This window comes from Psittacula echo, assembly GCF_963264785.1.
Source record: "Psittacula echo genome assembly, chromosome: 4".
In the NCBI taxonomy this organism is placed as follows: domain Eukaryota; kingdom Metazoa; phylum Chordata; class Aves; order Psittaciformes; family Psittacidae; genus Psittacula; species Psittacula echo.
Window position 1 is genome coordinate 2,402,226 of NC_137738.1, and position 26,398 is coordinate 2,428,623.

General features: G+C 46.8%; 2 protein-coding genes across 3 annotated transcripts in view; both read left to right on the forward strand.

Moving 5' to 3' along the window:
* Positions 1 to 1,728: 1,728 nt before the first annotated feature.
* On the forward strand, positions 1,729 to 18,351 carry FLVCR1 (FLVCR choline and heme transporter 1; the record flags this gene model as incomplete). The annotated part of the gene is made up of 11 exons (XM_080616022.1): positions 1,729 to 2,358; positions 5,267 to 5,411; positions 5,941 to 6,081; positions 6,387 to 6,454; positions 6,704 to 6,807; positions 7,937 to 8,047; positions 9,062 to 9,167; positions 9,376 to 9,487; positions 10,188 to 10,255; positions 16,781 to 16,823; positions 18,340 to 18,351. 10 exons carry the CDS (start codon positions 1,729 to 1,731, stop codon positions 16,796 to 16,798), a joined length of 1,503 nt encoding a protein of 500 aa, XP_080472148.1. The 3' UTR covers positions 16,799 to 16,823; positions 18,340 to 18,351.
* Positions 18,352 to 23,139: 4,788 nt separating this feature from the next.
* The window catches only part of VASH2 (vasohibin 2), a gene marked incomplete at its 3' end in the record, with an annotated part of 32,792 nt that continues 29,533 nt past the window's right edge, over positions 23,140 to 26,398 (forward strand). The window contains exon 1 of one of the 2 annotated variants that reach the window (XM_080615794.1): positions 23,140 to 23,280. In XM_080615794.1, the coding sequence (XP_080471920.1) occupies positions 23,176 to 23,280 (105 nt within the window). In that variant the 5' untranslated portion in view covers positions 23,140 to 23,175. The remainder of the gene's footprint in view (positions 23,281 to 26,398) is intronic. The other variant, XM_080615793.1, reaches the window with a different exon arrangement.

The following is a 26,398-nucleotide window of genomic DNA, read 5'->3' on the forward strand; positions in this document are numbered from 1 at the left end:
GGTACAGCACCTACAGCAATTACCAACCGTGACAGGGGCTGCCAGGCACTGCTCTCCATGTGCAGACATGTCCCGAGCAGGGTTTGAGGGAAGATTGCTTACTGAAGTGATATCAAACCGCCTCCACACATACGCCAGGCAGATGGTTTTTTGGGTATGTGTCAAATCGGATTCCAGAGGTTGAGTGGAAACAAGGAATGTTTAGCCTGCGGCTCTGGAGGCAGTGAAGGGCAGGGGTGGATGCAGATGAACTCACAATGCACCCATCCTGAACACCCTCTGCTGCAATTCCAGCCTCCATCTCTTCCCATCCATCTCGTACCACTTCAGTACATTCCTTCACACTGGCACCATGAAGAGACAAATCACAGGGGAAGGCCCATGATGTTCAATGAACATGTCGGCAGTGTCAGGGGAGGCTGGTGAGGGACAAGGGACCAAGAGTGGGCCTGTCCTGCACTGCTCAGCCTGGCCTGCCAGCACACACCGGCCGAGACAGTGATCGCAGGGCTGTGGTCATGCTGCTCCTGCCTTGGGGATATCGTGGGGATTAGATACATCATTCCCATCTCTGGATGGCTCTCAGTCACTCACATGGGCAGCCTTCATGGGTTTAAAAGACTGTAAGGCTTTTATATATATGTAATAATCCCAAGCACAAATACAAGGTGGGCAGAGAACAGATTGAGAGCAACCTTGAGGGGTGAGGCTTGGGGGTGTTGGTTGACGAGAAGCTCAACATGATCTGATAGCATGCACTCACAGCCCAGAAACCACCCGTGTGCTGGGCTGCATCAACAGGAGCGAGAACAGCAGGTCAGAGGAGGTGATCCTGCCCCTCTGCTCTGCTTCTGGTGAGAGCCCACCTGAAGTCCTGTGTCCAGCTCTGGGGCAACAGCACAAGAGGGATGTGGAGCTGCTGGAGCGAGTCCAGAGGAAGCCACAGAGAAGAGGTGGAGCAGAGGAAGCCTGCTCCAGCTGAGAGGGCTGGAGCAGCCCTGCTCTGGAGCCAGGCTGAGAGAGCTGGGCTGGGTCAGCCTGGAGAAGAGAAGGCTCCTTAAGGGGAGACCTTAGAGCAGCTCCAGTGCCTAAAGGGGCTACAGGAAACCTGGAGAGGGGCTTTGGACAAGGGCCTGTAGGGACAGGACAAGGGGAATGGCTTTAACCTGCCAGAGGGGAGACTGAGATGAGCTCTTAGGCAGAAGCTCTTCCCTGTGAGGGTGCTGAGGCGCTGGCACAGGGTGCCCAGAGAAGCTGTGGCTGCCCCATCCCTGGCAGTGTTCAAGGCCAGGTTGGACACAGGGGCTTGGAGCAACCTGCTCTAGTGGAAGGTGTCCCTGCCTGTGTCAAGGGGCTGGAACGGGATGAGTTTTAAGGCCCTTTTCAGCTCAAACGAGCCTGGGATTCTATGCTATGGAATAAATAAATAATTAATCATACACACTCATATACAAAGCTCTGTGTGTGTGTGCATACACATACACATACATACACATATACATCGGGCGCACATGCATCCCAACAGCTCCCCAGCAGCCAGGGCCCCCCAGACCACTCCCACCTCCCCGGCACCGCCTCCTGCTCGTCCCGCTCCTCCCTCCGGGCGGGGCGGCCGGGGCGGGGCTGTGGCGGCGGACGTGGTCTGGGAGCCGGAACCGAGTGACCTTGTGCGGCAGAGCGGGGCTGCGGGCGCCGCTGCCGGGGAAGCTGGGTGCGGAGACGGCCGAGATGGTGGAGGACGGCGGCGAGGAGGAGGCGGAGGGGGACAGCGGGGAGATGCCGGCTGCCAGCGCCGCGCCCCCCCTGCAGCGCTGCAACGGCTTCCTACCCGGCAAGGAGGCGGAGGACGGCGGGCGGGCGAGCGGCGGGGAGCGGGCGGAGGCCGAGGCCATGCTGTCGGCGACGGACGGCCGGGTGGAAACGCGGCTGTCGCGGCGGCGGCTGGCGGTGCTGGCCGTCTTCAGCAGCTACTCGCTGGTGAACGCTTTCCAGTGGATCCAGTACAGCATCCTTAGCAACGTCTTCGCGGTCTTCTACGGCGTCTCCTTCACGCAGATAGACTGGCTCTCCATGGTCTACATGGTGGCCTACGTGCCGCTGATCCTGCCCGCTACCTGGCTGCTGGACACCCGCGGCCTGCGCCTCACGGCGCTGCTGGGTGCCGGCCTCAACGGGCTGGGCGCCTGGCTTAAGTGCGGCAGCCTGGCCCCCGGCCGGTACCCGCTGACCCTGGCAGCCCAGGCTGTCTGCGCTGTCGCACAGGTCTTCATCCTGGGGCTGCCCTCGCGCATCGCATCCGTGTGGTTCGGCCCCACCGAGGTCTCCACCGCCTGCGCCGTGGCTGTGTTGGGCAACCAGGTAGGGGCAAGGGAGGCTTCCTCCGGAGCTTGGTGTGGTGTTGGGTTAAAAATAGGTCGTTGAAGTGGGAGAAAGCGTTCTTCAAAAGATGGCAACGGAGAGAGGAGAAGTGATGGAGCAGGGGCAACGGAGGGGACGATACCTCCCAGACTTGCTCTGCAGAACGCTGGCTGTGTGGCAGTGTGTAGCAGCTTGCATGCTTTTGTCAGCTGCCTGCAGTACATCAGTTGAGACCCTTTGCAGAAGTTGTCCTGCTCTGCTTTCTCTTCCTCTTGCATTCAGGATCTTGCTGCTTGCTTTTGACATCATTCAGCTGATTGAATACACCCTTGGCTGGCAGGGGATTGAGTAGGTGACCCTTGAGGGAGAGCCTCAGTGCCAACATACTTTAGTTCCTGCTCTCCGAAATATTGCCTGGACTCACTAAGTGCCAGTGGTCAATGCTGTGGTGGCTCATGAAGTTTTCTGTAGCGCTGTGAGTTCACAGCACTGTGGGGAGCTGACAATGGAGTCACAGGTTTACTCAAGCTCTCAGGTCCTTGCCAGATTCAGAGAGCTGGAACAGGCGTATCTGAACGCATGGGTGAAGAGATGGTACCTCCCCATAGCCTTGTTCCCTTTCCTGCCACTGTCCCTGCTTGTTTTGTGGCCACAAAACATTAAGATTCCCATCAGCATCCCTGGTGCCGGATGAGGTTGTAGGTGCAGTTTGATTAAGGTAGCAGGGGATTTGGTTTTTATCATGTGAGTAATGATTTTATGTTTGTGCACTTTGGATTATTACAGTGGTAATACTAGCGTTGCATATTTACAGTTAGGGTTGATCATTAGTTCATACTTTGCTGTTCACAGTTTTCCCAATGCTGTCCTAAAACATTTTGGTTTTGCATTGAAGTCTTCCAGTGGACAAGTCAACTGCCCCATTCAGAGTGAAGACTTTGCGGGTTGTTGGTTGGTTTAGCAGTTGAGCAGGAATTTTGCATCTGTGCCTTGGAATCAGGTTTGGCAGATAAATTTCTGCTCTTTCTGACATGCACTGGTTCTCCCAGTAGTAGGAGTTACTGGAGTTTCAGTTCTGTATTACAGTGCCAGGGATCCAGCTCTGAGTCTGATGCTTCACTCGGATGCAGGGATTGAAGTGATGCAGGACAGCAGCAGGAATGCAGATAGGAGCCACGAGAAAGCTGCACAAGGAAAACGGGAGCAGAGGTGTGAACAAAAGAAACCTTTGTTATTTCTGGAGTGTATTCCCTTCTGGAAGGATGGATCTTAGTGTGCCAATGTGCTTGACGGTCCTCTGCTAGGGAAGCACCTGTGGAGTGCACTGGCAAAATGTGTTTCACCTTCCTCTGGCAGTCCTGTGCAAAGGATAAAGGCTTATTCTGCAGCTGTACTGTACCCTGCTACCTCAGAGCTGTGTGCCGTATAGGTCTTAAGATCCCAGTCCTGCTTGTGACCCATGAAGACTGATATGGTGTCAAACAAGAGAATTTCTGTCCTCAGTTTTTGCTTTATTAAAAAGCCCTCTCAAACTAGATTGTAAGAGTAGTGAAATGACCAATTAGGCAGTGGGAAGTTAGAAGTGATGTTGGCTGTATACCCCAGTGCGGTTGGCTTCTGCCTATGCAATACGATACAGTCTCACTGTACATGTTTCTCTGCACAAGGTGAACTGTGTAACAGTTGCTATAACCAACTGGTCATGGGATTTCTTTGCATAACCTCAGAGCTAGAGCAAACAGGGCTGGGACCAGAAGGAAAGGACATAGCAGTTGTCAAAAACCACATCGCTCCTGTTACCTGTTGAGATGCTGATCGCTTGCAGTTGAAACACAAATCACTGGGAGTGCAGCTGATGTACCTGTCAAGGGTTGTTGGGAATGCTGGATTTCCACAAGTATTTAGCATCTTAAACTGGGCACATCACACTCATTGGAACTCTTGATCCTTCTGGTCTTAACCAAAGAAAAAAAGGAGAGAATGGTATCATTTTACTTTCTTTGAATATTGGCGATACTGTATGGGCTCTTAACAGTCTTTGGTGCTCTTTTTTTACCTGAAATAGATTCAATTTTGGTGGGGTTTTTTTAGTTAAAAAAACTAAAAATAAACATTCTAACACTTTAAGATTCAGTTTAGTTTTGGAGGAGCAGCAGGCATATATTGGAGAATAGTCCAAGGCTGTTGTTCCTTCATGTTTTAAAATGTTTTATATATACACACGAAATCTCAGTCTTTGTTTTTTGTCTCTCCTTCATACAAAGTTAGTTGCTGCTTTGGAATTTACTCCAGATACAAACCCACTACTACTTTATTTTGTGATTTTTTTTTCTTTACTTCCTTAGCAATAATTGCAGGTGGAGGTTTGAGGTTTGTGGTCCTTAGTCAGGATGTTCTTTTTCTCGTGCTCTTCTCTGCCCTATCAGCTCTGCAATAAATCTGACGTGCCAGTCTTTGTTACTGTGGTGGCAGGATGTGGACATCAAATGGAGTATTTTGATCAAGGAGGGTATTTCTACAAGAGTAGCTTCGGTCATCTCTAGGACTTCAGTTGCAGGATGATCCATACAGATTTATGTGCATGTACTGTGTTTTCCTATGAAAGATTCTTCTGCAGAAAGGCTCGCTTAATGCTTAACTCTTGATTGTGCTGTATGCTAGGTATAGTTTTGCAGTTTCATTTAGAAATGAAAAGGTTAAAACCTGAGTTATGAAAGACCTGGTTGTGAAATGTCATTGAAAGCAAATGGCTCTGAAAGCATGATGCTAAAGGAACATTTTTCCTTCATAGGTTGATTAATTCTTATTATGATACAAATTCTGAATTCTACCTGGTAAGGCTTTCTACTTCTGTAAGTTTTTATGTTCACAGTGAAATGAGTTTTGGTTTTATTTTCTTGCTTTACAGCTTGGCACTGCAATAGGCTTTTTGTTGCCACCTGTTTTGGTTCCAAATACACCGAATGATATCGATCTAATGGCACATAACATCAGCATCATGTTCTATGGAACAGCAATAGTATCCACACTTTTGTTCTTCTTAACAGGCGTTGGTAAGTGTTCCCTTATAATTTAAAGGCTGACCACAGGGAGTGTTTACAACATCACACTTGAAGCATCTGCCTAGGCTTAAAACAGCTGAGATTTATTTTTTCTCCGCTTTACTTTTGTTTGCTTACCTGATGCACCAGGTTTAAGTGACAACCAGTTTACTGTTACATTATGTCTGCTTCACATGGGGTGACCTCTCGAAGTATTTAGTTTTCTTATTATTCTTGCTATAAGGCAATTATAATATAATGTGAATTTGCTCTGTTAATCTTACAGTTCAGATACAGAGGTCTAGACCCATGGCAGATGAAATCTGCCTTTGACCTTATGTGGGGAGCGATCAGATGTGACCAAATCATTAGCACATCCTTTGTGGCTGTGACTTGGTTCTTCCATGAGAAAATCTAGAATATTTGTTTCATGGGAGTGTTACAAAGCATAAGTTAATCTGAAATTCATCAGACTCAAAACACTTCAGAAAAGAAAAAGCATAAAGAGAAATCAAAATTGTTCCTTCTTCTCTTTCCTCAGTGTTTGAAGAAAAGCCCAAATACCCTCCTAGTCACTCTCAAGCAGTCCTGCAGACTGTGCCTCCCGAGGATTACTCCTACAAGCAGTCAATTATTAACTTGTTCAGAAATATCCCATTTGTACTTTTGCTGATCAGTTATGGTAAGTGATGCTGTCTGGCTGTAGTCTGGCAGAACAGTCCAGATGTGTGTGGAAAGTACAATGGGTTTTAGTTGTGGTGGTTTTTAGAGGGGAGGAAGTGACAAACTTTTACTTACTCAGCAGCCAATGCTGGAAAATCCATCAGAATTCAAAATACCATTTGTAGGTGTAGTGAGGAGATTTCGCCTGACCTATAAACAGTTTTGCCTCTGATGTGAGTCTTAAATACCTAAAGGTACTCTTTAGGGTAGCAGATTTGCGTGGCTACACCTGAAACGACTGAAGCTTTTCTTTTGGTACTGCAGGTATTATGACTGGAGCATTTTATTCTGTCTCCACACTCTTAAACCAGATGATAGTAACTCATTATGAGGTAAGGTTCTTGGATTTTCTTTGTATTTCTTTTTCTACTGAACATTTGCAGAGGTGATGTGTGTTGTTATATAGTTGTTGTGTGTGCTCAGACGTTTGGTTTCCTTTGTACCCCCCTGCAGTTTCTTGCACCGTACAGCTATGGGAGTCATAGGAGTATGTGTTTGCACTTATGACTACCAAGAGGTCTGAACTTGACTCTGAGTGGAAGCAAGTTATTAATGAGCACCATATAAATATTTGTTGAAAGGGAGAAGAAGTGAACGCTGGGAGAATTGGCTTGACACTGGTGGTGGCAGGAATGGTGGGTTCGATTATTTGTGGTTTGTGGCTGGATTACACTAAAACATACAAGTAAGTGTGGGTAGGCATGTGTGGGGTTAGGGGTAGGAGAGTGATGCGATTGCCTTGGAAAAACACTGCAACCTGAGGGCTGAACTGAACCAACGATAAAATGCAGTTCATCTCTGATCTTTAGCAGCCTTGATGGAGACTAGTTTCTTGAGGCAAAAGCTTGACGCTGGTTCTTGGCCAAGAGAAATGAGAGAGGAGTATGCAAAGATGTGAAGGGGTTCTCCTTGTACTCCTGTCTTTTCAGGAGCATAAGGCTAACAAGGAAGGCATTGTATGTCTTACATACAGTGGCCAGGTGGCCCAGTGGGCTCCTTCTCCTAGGAAAGCATAAAAGCTCAAAACCTACTCTGCATTGGTTTGTAAAATGGATGGTTGATGGTGGTCCAATTAGCAAGCATAATATTTGCTTTAAATTCAGGGAATGACCATAGGGCAGAACTCTGTTCTGGGGTAGGAGCTCCTGGGTCCATCACCCATGGTGTGGTGCCCTGCAGGAGTAAGAAGTGCCCTGGTGTGCTGCTTGCAGTGGAGTAGCTCTCCCCTGTGACTCTTAATATGTTATGTGCAGGAGCTCTAGAAACCTGATGGATGTTAATGCTGTAGATTGGCTGTGTTTCTGCATGTATTTTGGCTTATAAATGATATGTGCTTTGGTATTTTGGATGACATCCCTTATTCCAGAGTTAATATAAATGGAACATTGTAATGAGATTTGTTTGACTTACCTCTTAGGCTGACTTTTATTGCTAATAGTGTTCGATTTGGCTGCTCGTATATTGATGTATTGTGTAATGGGCAGTGCTGCAGAATGGCCAAGAGGTACAACATAGCAGAGAACTAAAACAGTCTTAAGGTAATAGTATCTGCTGTGATTGTCCACTCTTTAAGAGTCTGAGTAAGTGTCTTTAGTCTTGAGTAAAGCAGCCATATAACCAAGGCAGTAAAGAGGGGTATGTTCTCATTGCATGATATGTTTGAGTTAGAATTACATGAAGCAAATTTTATAGCTGTAGAATGCCAGTTGTTAGAGAATAAGTAATGTTTTTGTTACCTCTCCAGCAATGTGCTATGACCTTATGCTAACAGTGTTAATTTTTGTTAACTGTTTTCTATTTTGGTTGGGTTACAGACAAACTACTTTGATCGTTTACATTCTCTCTTTCATTGGAATGCTGGTATTTACCTTCACCCTGGACCTCGGATACCTTACAGTAGTGTTTGTGACTGGAGGAGTACTGGGGTGAGCATTTAGAGGGCTAGAAAACTTCCTGCAGTTCTCTTCAGAAGCAGTATCTAACTGTTTTAACTAAGTGATTCTACTGTATATTCTGTTGCCATCCTCTCAACTATGCCTGTAGCGCACAGTACAGGTAGGGTTTACTAGGGTTTCACCTTTAACTACATCAGAATAAACCTGAAGCAACTCACTTCTCAGTGAATTTCTTTTAACTTTATGGACCTAACAGTCTGTATGGGGTCAATCTCCTTGGGTCCAATACAGAAAGCTCTCTGCAGTAAAGCTGTATCTTTCTGTTGACTAGTGCATAAGTGGTTAGAGTTTAAACTCTAGGAAGGCTGGCTTCTGTGTGTTTTGATTTGGATCAAAATTTTGGTAGTGCAAGCAACGTGCTGGATGCTTTGTTCACTCAGAAGAGCACCTCTCATAATGTAAAAGCCCCAGAGGGAATAGTGCTGAGTCCAGGCACAATGGTCAAGGTAGAGCCAGAAATGTCTTGAGATTTTCACTTTAAAAACCAGTCAGACTTTAGAAACCTCAACTGCATTAAGCCCATCACCAGTGAGTCCCCTCAGCTTCTTCCTCAGCAGGTTCTAGCAGACATTCTAGTGTCCAGCTTCACCTCCTACTGATGGTCCCTTTTTGTCCTCCAGCAGGGATGTTTGGCCTGATAAAATGATGTTTGTGTATGTCTTCCATTTGAAATCAATTGTCTTCAACTACAGAGTGGCTCGTGGATGGGTCAGAGAAGGTTGTTTCATATGTGTGGAGTGCAGGTGGTTATGTGGAACAGGACAAATAGGTTAAAACATCTTTGTCCTAGAAAGAGAGATGTGTGTCTAAAATTGTTGGATGAAATTGAGGGAATGAAGCCGGTGAAGCAAGTATTGAATCGTGTTAGGTCTTGAAAACAGACAGTTTGGGATACCAGCTAATTCATAATACCATGTGTTTATGTCTGACTTCTGTAGATGTAGTAAAAGATGAAGGCCATCCTCTTGCTCTCCTTTTCAATAGGTTCTTCATGACTGGCTATCTCCCACTTGGGTTTGAATTTGCTGTGGAAATTACATACCCAGAGTCTGAAGGCACTTCCTCAGGTCTCCTTAATGCATCAGCACAGGTTGTATCATTTTATTTCTTCAAGTAAAATAATATTCGGGAAGGCCATTCTGCTTGAGTCCAAGAAGGCTTTCTTAGACTTGGCTTCCAAGTCTCTTTTGTGTTGCTGTAGTCAATTTGGTTTCTATAAGATATAACCTAAAACTTTGCAAGGTAAAGTGATGGCTCTTTTCTATGTGATCCTGATGAAGTGACTTCTTTGTTTGTAGGTATTTGGAATTGTTTTCACACTTGTTCAAGGAAAACTCACAACAGACTACAGTCCTTGTGCAGGAAACCTCTTTCTTTGCGCTTGGATCTTTGTGGGCATTATCTTAACAGGTAATTAACCAGAAATATAAGTAATGATTTCCCTTTAACATAAAAATGTGAAAGCTTTTCTGACATGGTGAATTTCTGGGTAGTTTTTAGATGTCTCGGACATCTAGGATTTCGGTACATGGTTTCCTATCTGGGCTGACAGAAGTTACAACTGCAGGGTTTAGTGGTTGGTGTTTCTTTTTGTTTGCTCTGGTTTTCACTTTAAGTACTTGCTGCACACAGACTTTTTGTTTTAAGGGTGACGTTGCTAATGTACAGACAGCCATCTGTCACCCATTTCTGGAGTCATGTCTTGAATGTGAGGCAGATGTCTATCTCCAGGGTAGGTTACTGCATGTAAACAAATACATACATGGAGACACTTTGCAGTTTTCCAAATGCAAGAAAATCCTGATGTATTCCTGACCTGTACCAGTGACTTACACATGTTGGTACTTAGAAATGTGCTGAACATGTTAAAACCATTCAGCTTTGCTTGAAGTGCTCGTGGTTTAAAAGCTTTTATTGTCTTTTTCTGCGTGTGCCTTGTGAGGAGCAAATTCAAATTGTCAATAAGTTCCAAATGCAGCAGAAGGAATACAGGTATTTTGAGTATGTGCTGAAAGCAGCTTTTATGTACTTGCACTGTACAAATGTTTCCCTTGAAATGCATGTCATTGCGAAGTTGTGAACCAGCTTTCTCTTCATTTCCTTGTTACAGCCTTAATAAAATCAGATTTGCGAAGACACAATGTGAATTCAGGCATAATGAATTCGGATGTTAAAGCTGTAAGTGGCTACTCTTCTACCATGATTGTATTACCATACTTGAATGCTTGGCTTCTGTTGGCATAATAATATTAACAGCAAAAGAGGAATTGCAAAAACTTACACTATGACTGTTTCCATCTGGTTTGGAACAACAGAGCCGCATGGGGTGATTCCCTCGGGTATCTGTTTCTCCCCTTAGCTCTGCTGGAAAACCTGGAAGACATTCTGCTCTCAAGATTTTCCAGGTTTTCGTGCTTGAATCTTGCTTTTTCATATTTGCAGGTAGAATTGTAAATTGTAAAGCCTTTTTGAGTTTTGGGTTAGGAGTCTGTGCTATGGACTACACATTTGATTTAAAATGCCTTGCAGTCCCTTTAAGTGAAGTCTGATGTTTAACTGAAGTTCTGATGAACAGAAGTCCCGCTGTGGTTTCTCTACTTTGCTGTGTGAAGAGCTGGTCTGTTCTGCAGTTTAAATGAAGGGTGAGCACAGCACACTTCCTGCTGTTCAGGAGTTCCTAGTCCCATGTTTCAGCAGGTTGTTGAGATGATCGCAGTTACTAGGAGGAGTAAGGTTGGCACTGGAAACTTTTTTTCAGTGTTGTGGGATTTTTGGTCATTTGGATCTATAATGAAACAGCTTTTTGGAGTCAGACACTGCAGGATCCTCTGTCACATGTAGGTGTCTTGCATATATTGCAGCTTTTGATCATCTTCGATCAGGTGCACACTGTTAGCATCTGCATAAGCTTCAGAAACTTCCAAGCTGGCACCCTATGAGCTAACTTGAACCTGAAACCTGTGCAGCTGTGTATGCACAGTGTGGCATCCTGTGGCTTTACCAGCCTGGGTAGGGGTCTGTCTTGTGGTTGTACATGCTGACTGTAGGCAATGGTCCATGGCTTGTCTGGTTTCTATTATCACCTGGTGAGTTAGCCGAGATTGGCCCACAGCTTCATTTATATTAGCCAGGATATAAAAAAAGCCTGGAGTCCTTACCCTCAGATCACCATTAATAATCGAGAGCTGCCTATGTTGTTAGAAGTACAATAGCATTTTGATACCAAACCTTGATCATCAAGATTCTACTGTGTTTAAATGTAATGGATAAAAACCCTGAAAGTTTATCTCCATGTGATAAATATCTATATGTATTAAATGTACAGTTTAGAGTTATACTACAAAACTCAATTCTATGGGGTTTTCGGGGGGGGGGGGGCGGCTGGTGTTTTGGTTTGGTTTTCTTTCCTTTATAGAGAGAAGGTAAAGTGGGGCTTTCTCTAAATGCCCCATTTGGTTAACTAACTACATAGTATGTTAGACTCCAGTAGTATAGTTACCCAGGAATATTGAGTTTGAGAATAGCTTCTGCTGAATAACAGCTTAATTTCAGCTTTGTTCTTTCGTTTCCTCCCTCCAGGTACCAGTTGAGAGTCCTGTCGAACCTGAAAACACTGCATTAAAAATTCAGTCAGCTTTATGAAAGCTCAAAGAGGGTGGCTTTAGAAACGCACAGTTTTGGTTGGCTACTGAACAATAGTAATTAGTGTGATCCCTGGATTTGTGTATATGAGTAGTAAAATGTGTTTGGTGATACCGGTGGTTGTTGCGTGATAGAAACTAGGAAGATGCTCAGTTCATTTTGCCCATGATGCAAACAGTTCACTTTTGTATGGAGTATTTATTTTAGCAGGTTTCAAGTTTTGCAGTTTCATTACTAGAGAACTGTGTGAGCACCCTCCAGGCATCAGGAGACATGTACATTCAGGATGCATACTTGGAAAAACCTGGAATTCTGAAGTACAGTCGTCATGAGCAGAAGTATCTTATGTCTTTCAGTTCAGTCTGCTGGTGTGTTTGACAAGGCAGAGCAGGTAGTTCCACAGCTGGAGGATGTTCACAAGTTATTTTTTAAATGTATCTGTATTTTTAATATAAGCCAATGGTTCCTTCTGGGAAGCTATAGCACAATGGTGAAAATGAGAGATGACTGCAAACGTGTATGTTTCAGACTGACATTGCTTTTGCCTTGAAACTTCTCGATGCGTATCAGAAGGCAGATAAAAGACAACGCTGTCTTACAGATTCATTGTAACATTTCCAGGGAGATTTAGAGAGTCTCCCACTAGATAAATAGAAGAAAAAAAACATTTCTTATTAAATACAAAGGAGGAGAAAGGCCTTTGTCTCTACTGTGGAGTATTTATAGGCAATGGAACACTACCACACAGGTTGCCTCCACATTTGAGTGCTTTCTCAGTTAAAGTGAGAGGAGTACGTGTTTACAAAGAGCTGGTGCCTTTACTTTGTAAAGAAGATCCTTGCCTCATCTTGAGTTTAATCAGTGCTGCTGAAGATATTCCATGTTGTGTGTTAAACCTTCTCTGAATATTTGTGGAGTATCAGAAAGCGTGTTCTATCCTTTTGTGCATTTATTTCTCTGTTATGAATTGTGTAATTTGTCTTAGGGATATTTTTGTGCTCATACATCGTGTGCAGTTAAAAGCTGTAAGGATGACTGGAGAGAAAATAGTGATGTTTCACTTTGAGGAAATATTTGCTGTTTATATCATGCATCTTGGTTACAAAAGGAGCAGACTTCATTAACATTCACCTTGTGTTATTAGATTTATCTGAATTTGGGATGTGGATTTCTCACTGCGGTGCTTCTGAAACTATTCTCCTTTTCCTTGTGCTCTATCTCCATACCTCCAGAATTGATAGCAGCACAATAACAGTGGGGCCCTACTATTACTGAATAAGTCAGACCTGACATGGTGGACATTTTGCAGACATTTAAGCTTTGGCAGTATTTAAGCTGAGCCTGCAGGTTCAGTGCCATCAATGATGCCATCTCTTTGAGTTCCCACAGATGTCATGCCATCCAGAAGGTAGAATCCTCCTTGAAGTTTTCCACAGATTGTTACAATTGGATATGGGGAACTTTTTAACTCCAAGCTAAGTCTTTCAGTACGACAATTATAATGAAATGCTTTTCTTTTTTCTCATTTCACTGTAAATTTAGAGAATAGTTTTATATAGAAAGGACCCTGTAAGCTCAGCTTTCTAAACTTAGCCTCTAAACTTGATGGTCTTGATTTAACCTTTGTATGATAAATGCTTCAGACACGGGAATCACCTAGCAGAATAAGCTAAGCATGCTTGGAACACTCTCTTTTGGTCCATGTCTCTTTGCCATGTCCAGTGCTAGAGAGAAAATGTGCACACCTTGCTGCTCCTGGAGAGGCAAGCTGTATGAGAAGAGTCCTCTGGTGAGGTAGCTTCATATAGGAAAAGTAACCCATAGATACTCAAATGGCAGACAAGAATACAGGAGTGGAAGTAGAGATGCTTTCATTGTGTCAGTTCTTTACATTTAGTGACTTGCTGTGATACAGGCTGCCCCATCGAGGGCTGTACACACTTTCAGCCTGGGTGAGCAAAGGGAACAGTTCCTGCCTTTTGATATCTGTGGGTGGCGTTTCCCTTTGGAAAAATGATAATAATGTGTGCCAAAATATATACATTCTTTGGCAAGATTCAGCTTCATATTTATGTTCATAGCCTGTGGTAGCTTTCATTCTGCTATTGCAAAATCTTAACTGAATAATATTTTTGCAGCTTTGGGGAAGTGTTCTCAAATGTCCAACAGGAAGTCTTTGGCAGTATCCAGATGCTTTACAGAAGGTCCTGTACATGGTGTTCAAATTCACAGATTGAGCTTTTTTCCTTTCCTTTCAAAATCTATCCTTGAATTCCTTTCTTCACTTCTGGCTTCCAATTTCTTTAGTTGTGTTCAGCTGATTATCAAATCCTCTAGCCCTTCTGGCTCCTTGTTTTTTCTTGTCTTCTGCCAAATTACCTGGCTACCCTCTGGAAAAGGTCCACACGGGATTTTGGTATGTTGGAAACCCTGCTGGGTCCCTGGAAAGAAAATATTCCTGATAATGAAGGCTTAATTATATCCTGAATTTAAAACTCCCCCTCTTGCAAGCTGGAAACCTGTGAGCTATTTGCAGGCAATGAAGAAGTATTTAAAGCAGCAGCAAAGAGCAAATGAAGAACAAACCAGTATTTTATGCAATAATCTTCTGTAGGAAACTGAGGTTTTAGCTCATGGCAGAAATAAATTGGGGTGATTGGGGCTAAACAAACCATTCACCCAATCAAACATCCATCTGGAACTGGGAATAGGGTTTTTGACTCTTAGCCTTGACGTTCTTGATCAGCCCTTCAGTAAAAGTAGAGCTGCGTCCTAAAGATCCTAACTGCTTAAAGAGAGAATCATTTAATAAATGGAATTACATGTCAACTAAGAGAGGATGGAGTGGGAAACCAAGCGAGGAGAGGTATCCCAATCCTATGCATCAGCTTTTGATTTTCAATATGCGTTTCTTCTAAGTGCTTCAAGAGAACTCTAGAGGATGCAGGAAAACTCATGGAATAGTGAGCATAATCAAGGAATGCTCGCAGATTCCCAGGGACCCACCAGGGTGTGTAATCCCTAACCTGCAGCGACAAGATTCAGAGATCAGCCTTTAAAATAGCTGCAGCTTTCTTTGTTTCTTCCAGACCATGTTAAACTTTTGCTAGCTCCAGGGGGATGGACCCAGAGAACACTGACCCATTCTTAGGTAGGATTTATGGCCTTAAACCCCATTGTTGGCTGGGTGTGAAAATACCAGGCCTGTAAGGCATAGTCTGGCATTGCTGGAGTGGGGAACTTTCTTCTTCAGCTTGGTATATAGGTCCTTGAGAGCATTTATTTTATAGATGAGTGCTTGTCTTTATCAGCATATCTTTGTGTTGCTGAATGCTCATGGTTTACAAGGAAGAAAGAACAAGGGAACAAGTGGGAAGAATACATAAGAATCATTTCAGGTTAATAGGGCTTCCCTATTCATCCTTTTGGTCATCTCTTTTGGTCAAGACACTGTTGTTTCAGAGACAATCACTGGAGTGTGTCATTAGAGTTGCCAGCCCATGTTGCCCAATGAAAAAATGCTTTTTGAAAAAGACTTGCACTGTCTTGTGCAGCTACAATCAAGTGAAATTGGGTTAAGCTGTAAGATTTACTGCTTTCGCTTTCTATTTGGTGAACTCACAAGTTTTTCCTGTGTGAATGGGAACGTGTGACCTTTTTGGTTGCTGTCTTTCAATCCGTGTGTGTACCACCTTTCTTTAGTGTTACAAGCTATGAATGATTCATCGACCACAAGCTCAGTTATTGTATCCCACGTGATTTCCCCCCCCTTTAAGGAAAAATTATTCCCAAAAGCAATGTATTTCCGTGCAAGACCCATGTTATTTGCTGTAAGTGTCTTTGTTCTTCTCATGAAGATAGCAAATACTTTTGTTGTACTATCCCGATTTTGGTAGTGTCCTATCCTTTGTTTCCAGAGGAAATTAAAAGTTCCTTATGGGTAACCTGATTGCAATATTGTATGTATGTGTATATGTGGGTGACATCATTCCTTATCGTTATGTTACTAATAAAGTGTATGATGTGCAACTTGATTGGAGCCAAGATTACCATTATTGGCAGCTGCTGATACAGCTGATGGTGTAAAAATGATTCATGGTTTCTCCTTAGAAACTGCCATTTAATGTAGGAAAAATTAGTAAGTGAATGATACACTGTGTCATTTATGAACATGTATGAACATGTATATGTAGAGCACATGTCTGCAGGGTATAGAAATGTATTCTGTGTGAGAGTTTTGGCTTGCAGGGATGTTTTCTCAGGGCATGGAATGAAAGGATTAGCATTGGTAGTTGAGCGGCACTGCTCCAGCACAGTGGTTTCTCCTCTGCTTTGGAAAAGGTCTGTGAGCAAAAGAAAGTGCAGTTAACTGCTAAAGCAGAGCAATCTAAGGCAGCTCCTTAAGTGTAGTACAAATATGATTTTAATAAGACACACAGCTGTAGAGGGATTATCTGGGGAGAGAGGGAAGGAGAATTTAGGGAGGATAGAATGAGACATTACATTCATTTCTGCCTTTTACATTCAAGTCTAGCCTGACTTTTGTTTCTAAACCCAGAGTTGTCCTCAGTGAGAGCACAGGGGGACCGTTGTGAACACACTGCAAGGGTTCTGTCACTTACCCTCAGGCATTTAGCCCAAAACATCGGTTGTGAGCCAGGGAAGTCTGAGGAACCTGCTCCAGAGAAAGTCAAGGTTCGGGTGTTGTGTTCAGGGGTTTTGTCTCTCACTTCTCCTCAAATCTGGGATTATCTCTGATTTATTTTTATACCAGAGGTCCTTCACAGAAGGAGGTTGCAGGTGCTGCAGGGCAGAGGAAGTAAAAGCTAACGCTAACACCCAGTTCAACAGTGCATTGAACTTTGAGATGGGCTCTTTGTTTTACAACCAGGGCTATATAGGGTCATATCCTTCTTAGAATACCTCTATGAAAGCTGCAGGCTGTATCCCCATTCAACATTGTTAAACATGCCCACAGCTAGGAAGGAACAATCACAGCAAATTATTACTGCCTTGAAGTTCTTTTTGGTGTTTGATTTTTTTGTTGTTGTTTTTTGACAGATGCTCTGTCTTCCTTGACAGAAAACACCAGAAACCTCATCAGGTAAGTGGGAGATGTGAAGCCATCCTAGTGCTTGGAAATGGATGATCTTAAGGTCCTTTCCATCCCAAACCATTCAATGATTCTGTGATTAGTCAGATGGTAATGTCTGTAGTTAAGAGGAGGCCCTGTGTTTCCATGACTTTATTCAGTGTGATGTAGTAAGAACAATAAGGCTAAGTACTGTCAGTGGTTAGGCATAGTTACTGATATGTGAGTAACTACATATGTACACTCATGAGTAACTGGCTAACACCTGCTTAATACCAGCTGTGATCAAAATTCAGCCTTTAGAATGCCAATTTCCAATGGTATCTCAATAAACTGAGTCTGTTTGTAGCTGCTTAGACCACTTAGTTTTTAAGATGACCACAGGATTTGACCTATACTCTCACCTTCAAGCACTCTGCAGTGTTTTGACTATAGCTCAATTGTCCTCTAGAGGGGAAGGATCTTAATCTGCAGAGCACTGGCTTCCAGGGATGCTTGAAGTGGTGCTTCACATCAAAAACTGTTTGATGAAATGATCAGTGTTGTGATGATGATGTCTTTTACATTGGCAGTGAGAACAGTGCATCATAGACTTCTCTCTTCACAAGTTTCACACAGGACCTAAATTCAAGGGCTTATGGTTTCTGGGCTTGTGGCATGTTCTGTTGCTACACCTAATAGCTCTTTCAGTCCGCTTCCAAGTACTTGAAAGTCATATGTAAGGATGATGTTTGTTCAGAGTGTTTCCTAACCAGCATCATGCTGTTCCCAAAAGGCACAGGGTATCTCACAACAGAACTATGTTGCTCAATTGATTCCTGTACAGCACCAGCAGTTGTGCTTCTAATCCTAAGGAAGCAGGGGGTTTATTGCAGTACTCTCCTCTCTCCATGCAGGTGGGAATGACTCAGGTGCCAGCTTGGCAGTGGAGGCGAGTCCTGACTGACCTTTGGTGCCACCACTGGCAGCTCCGCTGTGACAAGGGCTGCAAGTGCTGATGGCTGCTGGAGAAATCTCCTTTCTAGCAGCAAGGGTTTTTAGCCACTGCCTTTCTTTACTACCTATACTTTTATTATGCGGTTCCCTAGACTTCCTAGTGCTTGTGCTAGGTAGTTTGCCCTCTGATTAAAGGTTAAAGAAGTAGTAAGTAGTCCAAAAACGATTGCTGGCTTATATGGAAGGTTACATTAGTGTTTTTATTGTCTGTTGTGGAGACAAATCATGTGATATGCCAGCAGGACCTTTGCAGCAAACTCTATAGACTTATTTTCCCAAGCTACAGCAATCATAGAATCATAGAATGGTTTGAGTTGGAAAGGTCCTTAAGATCATCCGATTCCAACCCCCTCCACATGGGCAGGGACATCTCACACTAGACCAAATTGCTCCAAGCCCTGTCCAACCTGGCCTTGAACATTGCCAGGGATGGGGCAGCCACAGCTTCTCTGGGCACCCTGTGCCAGCGCCTCAGCACCCTCACAGGGAAGAGCTTCTGCCTTAGATCTAACCTGAACTTGCCCTCTTTCAGTTTGAACCCATCACACCTTGTCCTATCACTGCAGTCCCTGATGAAGAGTCCCTCTCCAGCATCCTTGTAGCCCCCTTCAGACACTGGAAGCTGCTCTGAGGTCTCCACGCAGCTTCTCTTCTCCAGGCTGAACAGCCCCAATGTTCTCAGCCTGTCTCCATACGGGAGGTGCTGCAGCCCCTGCTCACCCTCGTGGCCTCCTCTGGACTTGCTCCAACATCTCCATGTCCTGGGGTCACCAGCACTGCACACAGTGCTGCAAGTGGGATCTCATGAGAGCAGAACAGAGGGGCAGGATCTGAAGCTTTGGAACCAGACAAAGAGAGTAAAGCAGGCTAACAGGGATGCTGACGTAGCACTCAGAAACAACAGTCTCATCTGTATCTGATGCTCTCAGTTGTAAACTAGGTGAGGTGACTATAGTAAGTATGGAAGAGGAAGGGCCGTTTTACTGTAAGCGAAAGCTCAGGCCAAGTACTGACCTGCAGTAGGGGTGGACAGAGCAAACTTGCAAACCAGTTTGGGGGGAGGCTGATGGATAGGATTTTCCTGCCACTTTGATTATTTTATGTATTGTTTAATGCTGGAAATCTTGCCTCCTGAGATCAACAGGAGCCCTGTGAAACAAAGCCATCTAAACCAACCATTGCAACACTTTGCTGCAGTAGAATTATCGCAGGAGGTCCTGGACTTGCTCAGACAGAAACGAAAAGATAATGCTGATGTTCGCCATTACCAAAGCAGCTGATGGCTGGTTTTCTCTGCTAGATCATTGCAAAGTAAATAGTGTGTTAAGGGTTTGCAGAAAGGGCTACCTTGGAGAAAGCTCCAAGGAAGCACACCCTCAAGCATCACTTTTAGAGCTTTAGGTCTGCTTTGCATGCTTATTTTCTCAGTGATCACATTGCTGAATACATAAAGCAGGTTTGTTGATAGCTGAGGTGAGGAAAGGTCTTAGATCTTACAAGAGGCTGGAGCCATGCTGGCAGAGAACCAGCAGGGAGCATGGGCAGTGCATGAGACCTCACAGGCACTCATCACACCAGTGGTCCATTCCCCAGCAAAGCCAGCAAGCCCCTGCCCTGAGGCCAGGGACCTTCACTGGCCAGGGAAGCTGCCTGCTTGCTCCTGTCACCTGCACCCAGCCAGCAAGAAGGGCTGCTGAGAAACAATGGGTAATAAAGGAAGTGTTTCCCCAAATAAGCCAAATAAATACATAAATGAACTGCCTCTGTGTGTGTGTAATATCACAGGGCAGCAAGGGTTTGCTTCCTGTGTGCAGGAAGATGCTTGCTGGGGAAGGGTCTGGTAGGACTCTTTGAGGGGGATGCAGAGGTGACCCTTCAGGAGGAGGAACCTTCTTGGATAAAGTGCCAATGCCAATATCACCTTGCTACCATGGTACAATTAGGAGCTATTAATTTTCATGCAGTTGGTTGTGTAATTGCGTGGCAGGGCCTTTTGAATGCTGCATTTAAATCAGTCTGCAATTGGAAATAATGAAGGTTAAAACTCTCTTACATGATTTTATGATCAAATTAATTCCTTTGACCCAGAAAGCAGCTGTGGTAGCTGCATTAGGAACAAGACCATAGGTTCAAGGTGTTATTCAGAGGTAGCTTTAGAAAGGTACCTCCATGCAGAGTGACTGGATTTCAAAGGCAAAAGGCTCTGGCACTGTTGAGCAGAGGCTGGGAGGTGTGAGGGGCAGGGCAGGGAATAAGGTGGCTTTGCTGAGAGTTCTGATATCAAACTCAGGTGGTATCACAAGATGAAAGCCACTGGATGCTTGGGGGGATGCAAGGGAGCACCCTGCACATCTCACCCTGCTCTTGCTCATCTTGAATGTCTCCTCATAACTAATACTGAGGAGGGCATCAGCTAAACCAAGGCAGCATTCTTCTATTTTCACTCTGAATTTGCAGTTGGGAAGAAAGCAATGATGGCTTTCACTTAGCTATAGGAACTTGGGAATCCGCTCTTATCCCCTTAGGCTGTTGTTTCAACAGGCCTTCAGGACCTCAGTTAACCTCTGGCCTGCCTGTCCAGTCCATAGTTGGCCTTGAATGCACTGGCTGGCCTCTGGGAGTTCAACTTGACCCTCTTCAGCCTGAGCATGAAAGAGGAGCTGGTGAGATGTTAGTTTTCTTTCAGTCCTGATCAGAAGAGATCTGGGTGCTGCATAGGGCTGCTAGGGACAGGCTGTGTTCCAACCTTGCCATGCCCCTTACCTGTCTGGCCAGGGAAAAGTTCTTCCCTCTGTCAGGGAGCATCCCTGGCATGGTGGATGCAGGTTGTGAGCTGCAAATCACTCTGGTCTTCACCCTTTCAGCATGGCTAAGAGGTGTAGGAAGGTATAACCTGAGGGTCCCTGCCTGCTCTGGGCAGTAGATCAGCACTGAGGAAGGCTGTGGATGTCTCAGCACAGTTGCCTGTTCCAGCACTGAACAAGGCTCTGGGATACCCATGATTGCCAGCTTGTGTATCAGCATCCTTGGTGGTGGCTTTGTGCTGCACAGTCCCAGTGCTCCAGGCTCTGGCACACACATGGCTGCAACCCCCTGCACAGTCCCATTAGCCCTGAGATCCGGGTCTGAATGATTTTCAGGCTTTCCTCCAGCTCTGCACCACAGAACTTGCAGACTTTGTCAGCCTCCCTTCCTTTGCACTGCCTTGCTTGAGTCTCCCTCTGCTCCTCAAGAGCCTTCTGCTCTGTGGCTACAGCCATCTGCAGCCTCTCCCGGTCTCTCTGCTTCATCAGCCCCCATCTGGAGCTCATCTTGGTGCTCTCACATCCTGCTGATGTGCAGCTTCATCTGTACTCCAGAAGGGGAGAGGGACTGTGCTTCCCTTGGGATCCTGCTCCAAAACCAGCAAGCGGATGTGGATTGCCTCTGGCCAGCATGGGGACATATTTGCTGTCCAGCTACAGTGTTTGGCTGATCACTGGGGAAATGCAGGACATAGAGGAGAGGGTGAAGGCTTCACAGCAGCTCTAAATCCACTCTGACCTTTCCTACTTTCCCCCCCAGACTGTGTTGCCATTTACATACTGAGCCCCTATGTTCAACTCAGCGGCTGAAAGCTGAGACTGGGCAATCTGTGTAAGGCAAAGCCCTTGGTTTGCGTTAGCTGATGGCACTCAGCGGCCTCCCTTACATTAAACCTGATGAGATTCAGTCAAGCCATGTGGCCAGGATGTGGCAGGGAAGATTACTGGTGGGACTTACAGAGACATCAGCTCCTGCAGAGAATGATTAGCAACTCAATATAAACTCGTGCTCCTGAGAGCCTCCAGGAAGCTGATTAGGGCACTGGAGTGATCTATTTACAGCAAGAGATGAAAATCCGCACTTGCAGGTGCAGAGAAGGTGCACAGGTAGGTGTCCAGCCTGGCTGGTATCAGGAGAGATTCAGAGTGGCAGCAGGATCCAAATGCACGGGCAGGGGATGGGAACGACATTTTTCAGGCTATTATTTCTGCTGAGGAGTCACCTCCAGCTCTAGGAGCTGTATGAGGTTGATACTGTTGTGATTGATAGAAAGACCTAAAAAATCCCTGCCAAGCATGGAAATAAGCATCGGTGATGGAGCTGAGGGGTAGAGATGGCAACGGCAGCTGTGGAGTCACTGCCCAGGACGAGCTGCCAGGCCACCGGTACCCTGGAGGAGAGATGGGTTCCCCAGTGCTCTCATCCACAGTTCCTTCATATAGGGCATGGGAGGACCAGATGCTGTTGTTTCTGTGGTGTTAGCAGTGCATGTGGATGTGTGAGGCAGGTACCTCTGGCTGCGGCAGGGATTGAAGCAGGAGAACATGACTGCTGTGCGTACCCCTGAGTATCGGGCTGTGCTCTGAGTCATGGACCCATCAGCTCAGCCTCTAGCAGTCTGTGTGGCAGCAAACACTTGGAGAAAGGGCACACTGAGACTGCCTCAGCTCTTGCCTAGGGATTGTGCATGTGGTGCTCCTACTACTACAGTGGGAAGTATTCCCTTGGACGACAAGCACCACTCTGTGAACCGCAAAGGGAGGCTGTAGGCAGCACTCATCCCTGGGGTGGGCCTTCCTCTACCGGCCCTCGCCTTCAAGCTGTGATCTGGCTGCTTTCACCGCAACTCCCAGTGCTTAACAGTGGCTTTCCCAGCTCTGTTTGGAAGAACGGAACCGGCTCTCTCCCATGAAGAATTTGATAAAGACCTCATCAAGCCGGGCGGCGGGCGAAAGGACTCAGCCTGTGCCGCCCGACAGGGGGCGCCTCCAGCCAGCGCCTCCGCCAGTCACGGCTCGTCCCGCCCTCCGAGCCCCGCCCCTCTTTGTTGCCGCCGCCAATAGGAGCGCGCCGAGGGCGGGCGGACGGCCGGTAGCGTGGTAACGCGGTGGCATGGATCGCGGGGCGCGCCCCCAGCGCCGCCGGGACCGGGGAGAACGGGGCCGGGCCGGGGCGCTCGGGACGAGGCAGCAGCCGTGAGGCGGGGCGGGAGGGCGCCCGCTGTTAGGGAGAGCTCTCCGCAGCGCCCAGCTTCCTTTGCACGCACATAATACACACACACACATATATAATATAGGGAGAGGGCTCGGGTGGCGGCGAGGCCGCGTGGCGCCTCCCGACAGCGGTCCTCGGGCTCGGGCATGGCCGTGGGGCCATGACGGGCGCGGCGGCGGTCGGCGGTGGTCCCGGGAGGACCCGCCGTGCGGGGGTCGGCAAGGACGGGGGCCGGTCGCGGAGCGCCCAGCCGCGGGCGGCGGGCTGCGGCGGCGGCTCGGAGGAGGAGGAGCAGGAGCAGCAGCGGGACGGCGGGTCCCTCTTCCTGGTGAACAAGAGCGGCTTCCCCATGGACGGGCAGACCTGGGAGCGGATGTGGGGCCACGTGGAGCGGGTCCACCCCGACGGCGGCGCCGTGGCAGCGGCCATCCGGAGCGCCGCCCGCCTGGCTCGGGTAAGGCGAAGCCTCTGGTCGTTTTCCCAAAGAAAGAGCCCAGAGCCGGGCATCGCACGGCGCAGCGGTCTGAAGGTGCCGAGGGGCTGGGAGGGAGGGTGTGAGGCCTCACATCCCCTGCCCGATGCAAGCGGCAGCAAGGGGAATGCTGGAGCATCGAGCTTTAAGGAGCATGTAGGGCACGGGGACATGTGCTGCGGGATGCTGCTTCAGAGCTGGAGTTGGTGTCTTGGGAAACTAGGAGGAAAGAATTATTATCTCTTTTTATCTTAGGGAGGAAAAAGCGGAAAACGGGTTAAAAGAAATCTTCAAGGACCAAATGAAGCGTTTTGTGCGATTTAAAGCACATTTGGTCAGCTCTTTGGAACACAGGCATTTCTTAAAACACGGCTTTGCTCCTGGAATGTAATAAGGGATTTAAAACTCAGGCGTTTCAATTCCAGTACGTGGAAAAATTCCAAACGCTTTTGTCTTCTGTGTTCTTCTGTGCAAGCTCCAAACAGCTCTGTCTGACCCGAGCCAGCAAATAAAATGTTGTTGCCTGCTGATGTTCCAAGGCTTCCCACCACTGCACCACATTACTGCTCACAATGTCTTTAAGGCTGTTGGCTTTGGCAGACTTTGAGCTTGATTCACTCCTCCCACCAGGCGGCATTAATCTGAGCTGACCACTGAAGTCGGCTTTGATTCATACCCCACTCTCTCTGCATGCTGGGGTGAGGTGTTTGGGCTGGTGTTGTCGTGGTCCAGATTGTCAGTGCTACGTGTGCTTGTTGTTTACGTGGGGCAGAGAGGAAATTGTCCACAGAGAAGGTGGAAGTGTGTTGAGCAGGGCTGTGTTGTGAGGGCACTTGTCGGAGATGCAAGCTGAAAAGGCCTTCCATCTGTTCTGCAATGTTTTAGTTCTGCCTAAGTGCAATTTCTCTCTCTCTGTTGCCCTGCTTCCCTCCTGCTGGCACAAGCCTTTGTTTGGATGGGGGAACACATCCAGCTAAAGAATAATCTGTTTACACTGGGTTTGTTTGCAGTTCCTTGATGTGGTTTATCTCATACTTGCACAAGTGCTTGGGATTGAAATGAAGGGGTTGGGATGAGGACAGAATTTCTTATTTCAGCAGCATGACCAGCTTACACTATACCAAATGGCCTGTAGATCTGTTTGGTGTTAAGAGACAGCAAAGAATATGCTGGGCTTGACTTCCTTGCCTTCCTTCCCAGCTCCAAAGCATGTAACTTTTACTGGTGATACCCCTAGTGACTGACAAAGCATCTGGTGAGAGACATGCCAGTGGCTCCAGTGGGCCAGCATCCTGTGATTAACTTCTTCACCGTGTCACAGTGATTAACTTCTTCAAGGGCAGAAGGACCTGGTGTCCCCTCTGATTGACAATTATTGCTGGAGTAGCCTGAGACCTCTGGGGTTAGAGGATAGTTTGGCCTTATTATAGGCCAACACAGCTCAGGTGAGCAAATTAAGGCTGGGAGCAGGTTTGTTCGCTACTAAAGGCTAGTGGGTTCCTAATGTGGTGGTAATTTCTGGGTCAGAGTAGGAATGTGAGAGGGGAGTTGTTCCTTAATTGGTGGTACAGCCTTTTTTAACTGGGTATGTGGCACTCTGCAGAAGACCTGAAGAGCACTGATTGGGAGTGAGGAGGGAAGCTTGTGCCTGCCAGAAGATGTTTGTAATCCGCTTGCACTGATAGTTGGTGGAGGCTGAGCGAGTGGTGCGTGCAACTGCTCCATTTTTGCCTCTGATCTGTTCTTAATCCCTGGTGATGGGAGAGAGTTTTCATCCCCTCCCCAGGAAGCTCCACTTGCTTCCTCTAATCATCTTGGTATTAGTCTCGGTGATCGTACATGCAGGATGGTAAGTGGCTGCTTAGTTCATTGGTGAGGTTGTCCTTACTGGAACAAATGCAAACTGCAGGGGGAATCTCTCCTGGGATGCTTGCTTGTCTGCAAGGGCGGGGGGGGGGGGTGCAATTTTGTAACCTGTGGGGTCCTTTGATTACACCCTCCACCTCTGGCTTTTGGCTTAAGCTTTGGGAAGGGTGCAAGCTTGTGTTTGGAAGGGCTGTGTGATCCTTTACGTGGCCTGTGATCTTGGAGATGCTTGTAGATCTTAATGAAGCTCAGACCAGGTCTAGCCTGCCAGCTTTGCCCATGCTGAGTAGCAGTGTACTTGGGTGAGCTGGCAGGAAATGGCTTTCTGGTCATTAAGTGAGACAGAGTGGAGTTGAGCAGGATGACTTTGACACAGGATGTCTGCGGTGAACTGAGACTATGGGGTTTCTGGCCACAGGACAACAGTCTCCAGCTCTGCCACGACGTTTTGCACTGCAGCAGCTCTGCTGTCTTTGGAGCTGCTGCTGCTTGAAATCCTGATACAGGTTCAAGGTCTTCCATCTGTCTGGTCTCTGAATCTCACTTGTTCTGTAGTGCTGTGTCTGCGTTTCCTGTTGGCGGCTCCTGGCTGCTGTGCCGGGATGCACACCGGTATCTGCAGCCTCGGCAGCAGTAGCAGCAGCATTGTGCTGTCTTTTGCTTGTGGATGCCCCGGCTTCTGCTCTGTGCTGGGTGCCCAGGGTTGCTGCTCCTGCAGCCAGGGTGAGGAATTTGGGGGGGAAAAATGGGGTTTGTGCTTGGAAGCAGTGGTGGCCTGGCCTGGCTGGTGGGACCGTGCTGTGTACTGCCTGTCTGGCCTGGAAAGAGGAGAGCAGTGCACAGTCTTGCACAGAGGAAGACTAATGGCTGCTTCTGCCCTGTTGCCCGAGATCTGGAGGGGCTTGGACCTCCTGGCCTAAGAGACAGGTGATGGGATGTGTATCAGCTGTAGGGAAAACAATGGTTAATCATAGAATCCCAGATTGGTTTAGGTTGGAAAGGACCTTAAAGCTCACCCAGGTCCAATCTCCTGCCACAGACAGGGACACCTCGCACTAGAGCAGGTTGCTCCAAGCCCCTGTGTCCAACCTGGCCTTGAACACTGCCAGGGATGGGGCAGCCACAGCTTCTCTGGGCACCCTGTGCCAGCGCCTCAGCACCCTCACAGGGAAGAGCTTCTGCCTTAGATCTAACCTGAACTTGCCCTGTTTCAGTTTGAACCCATCACCCCTTG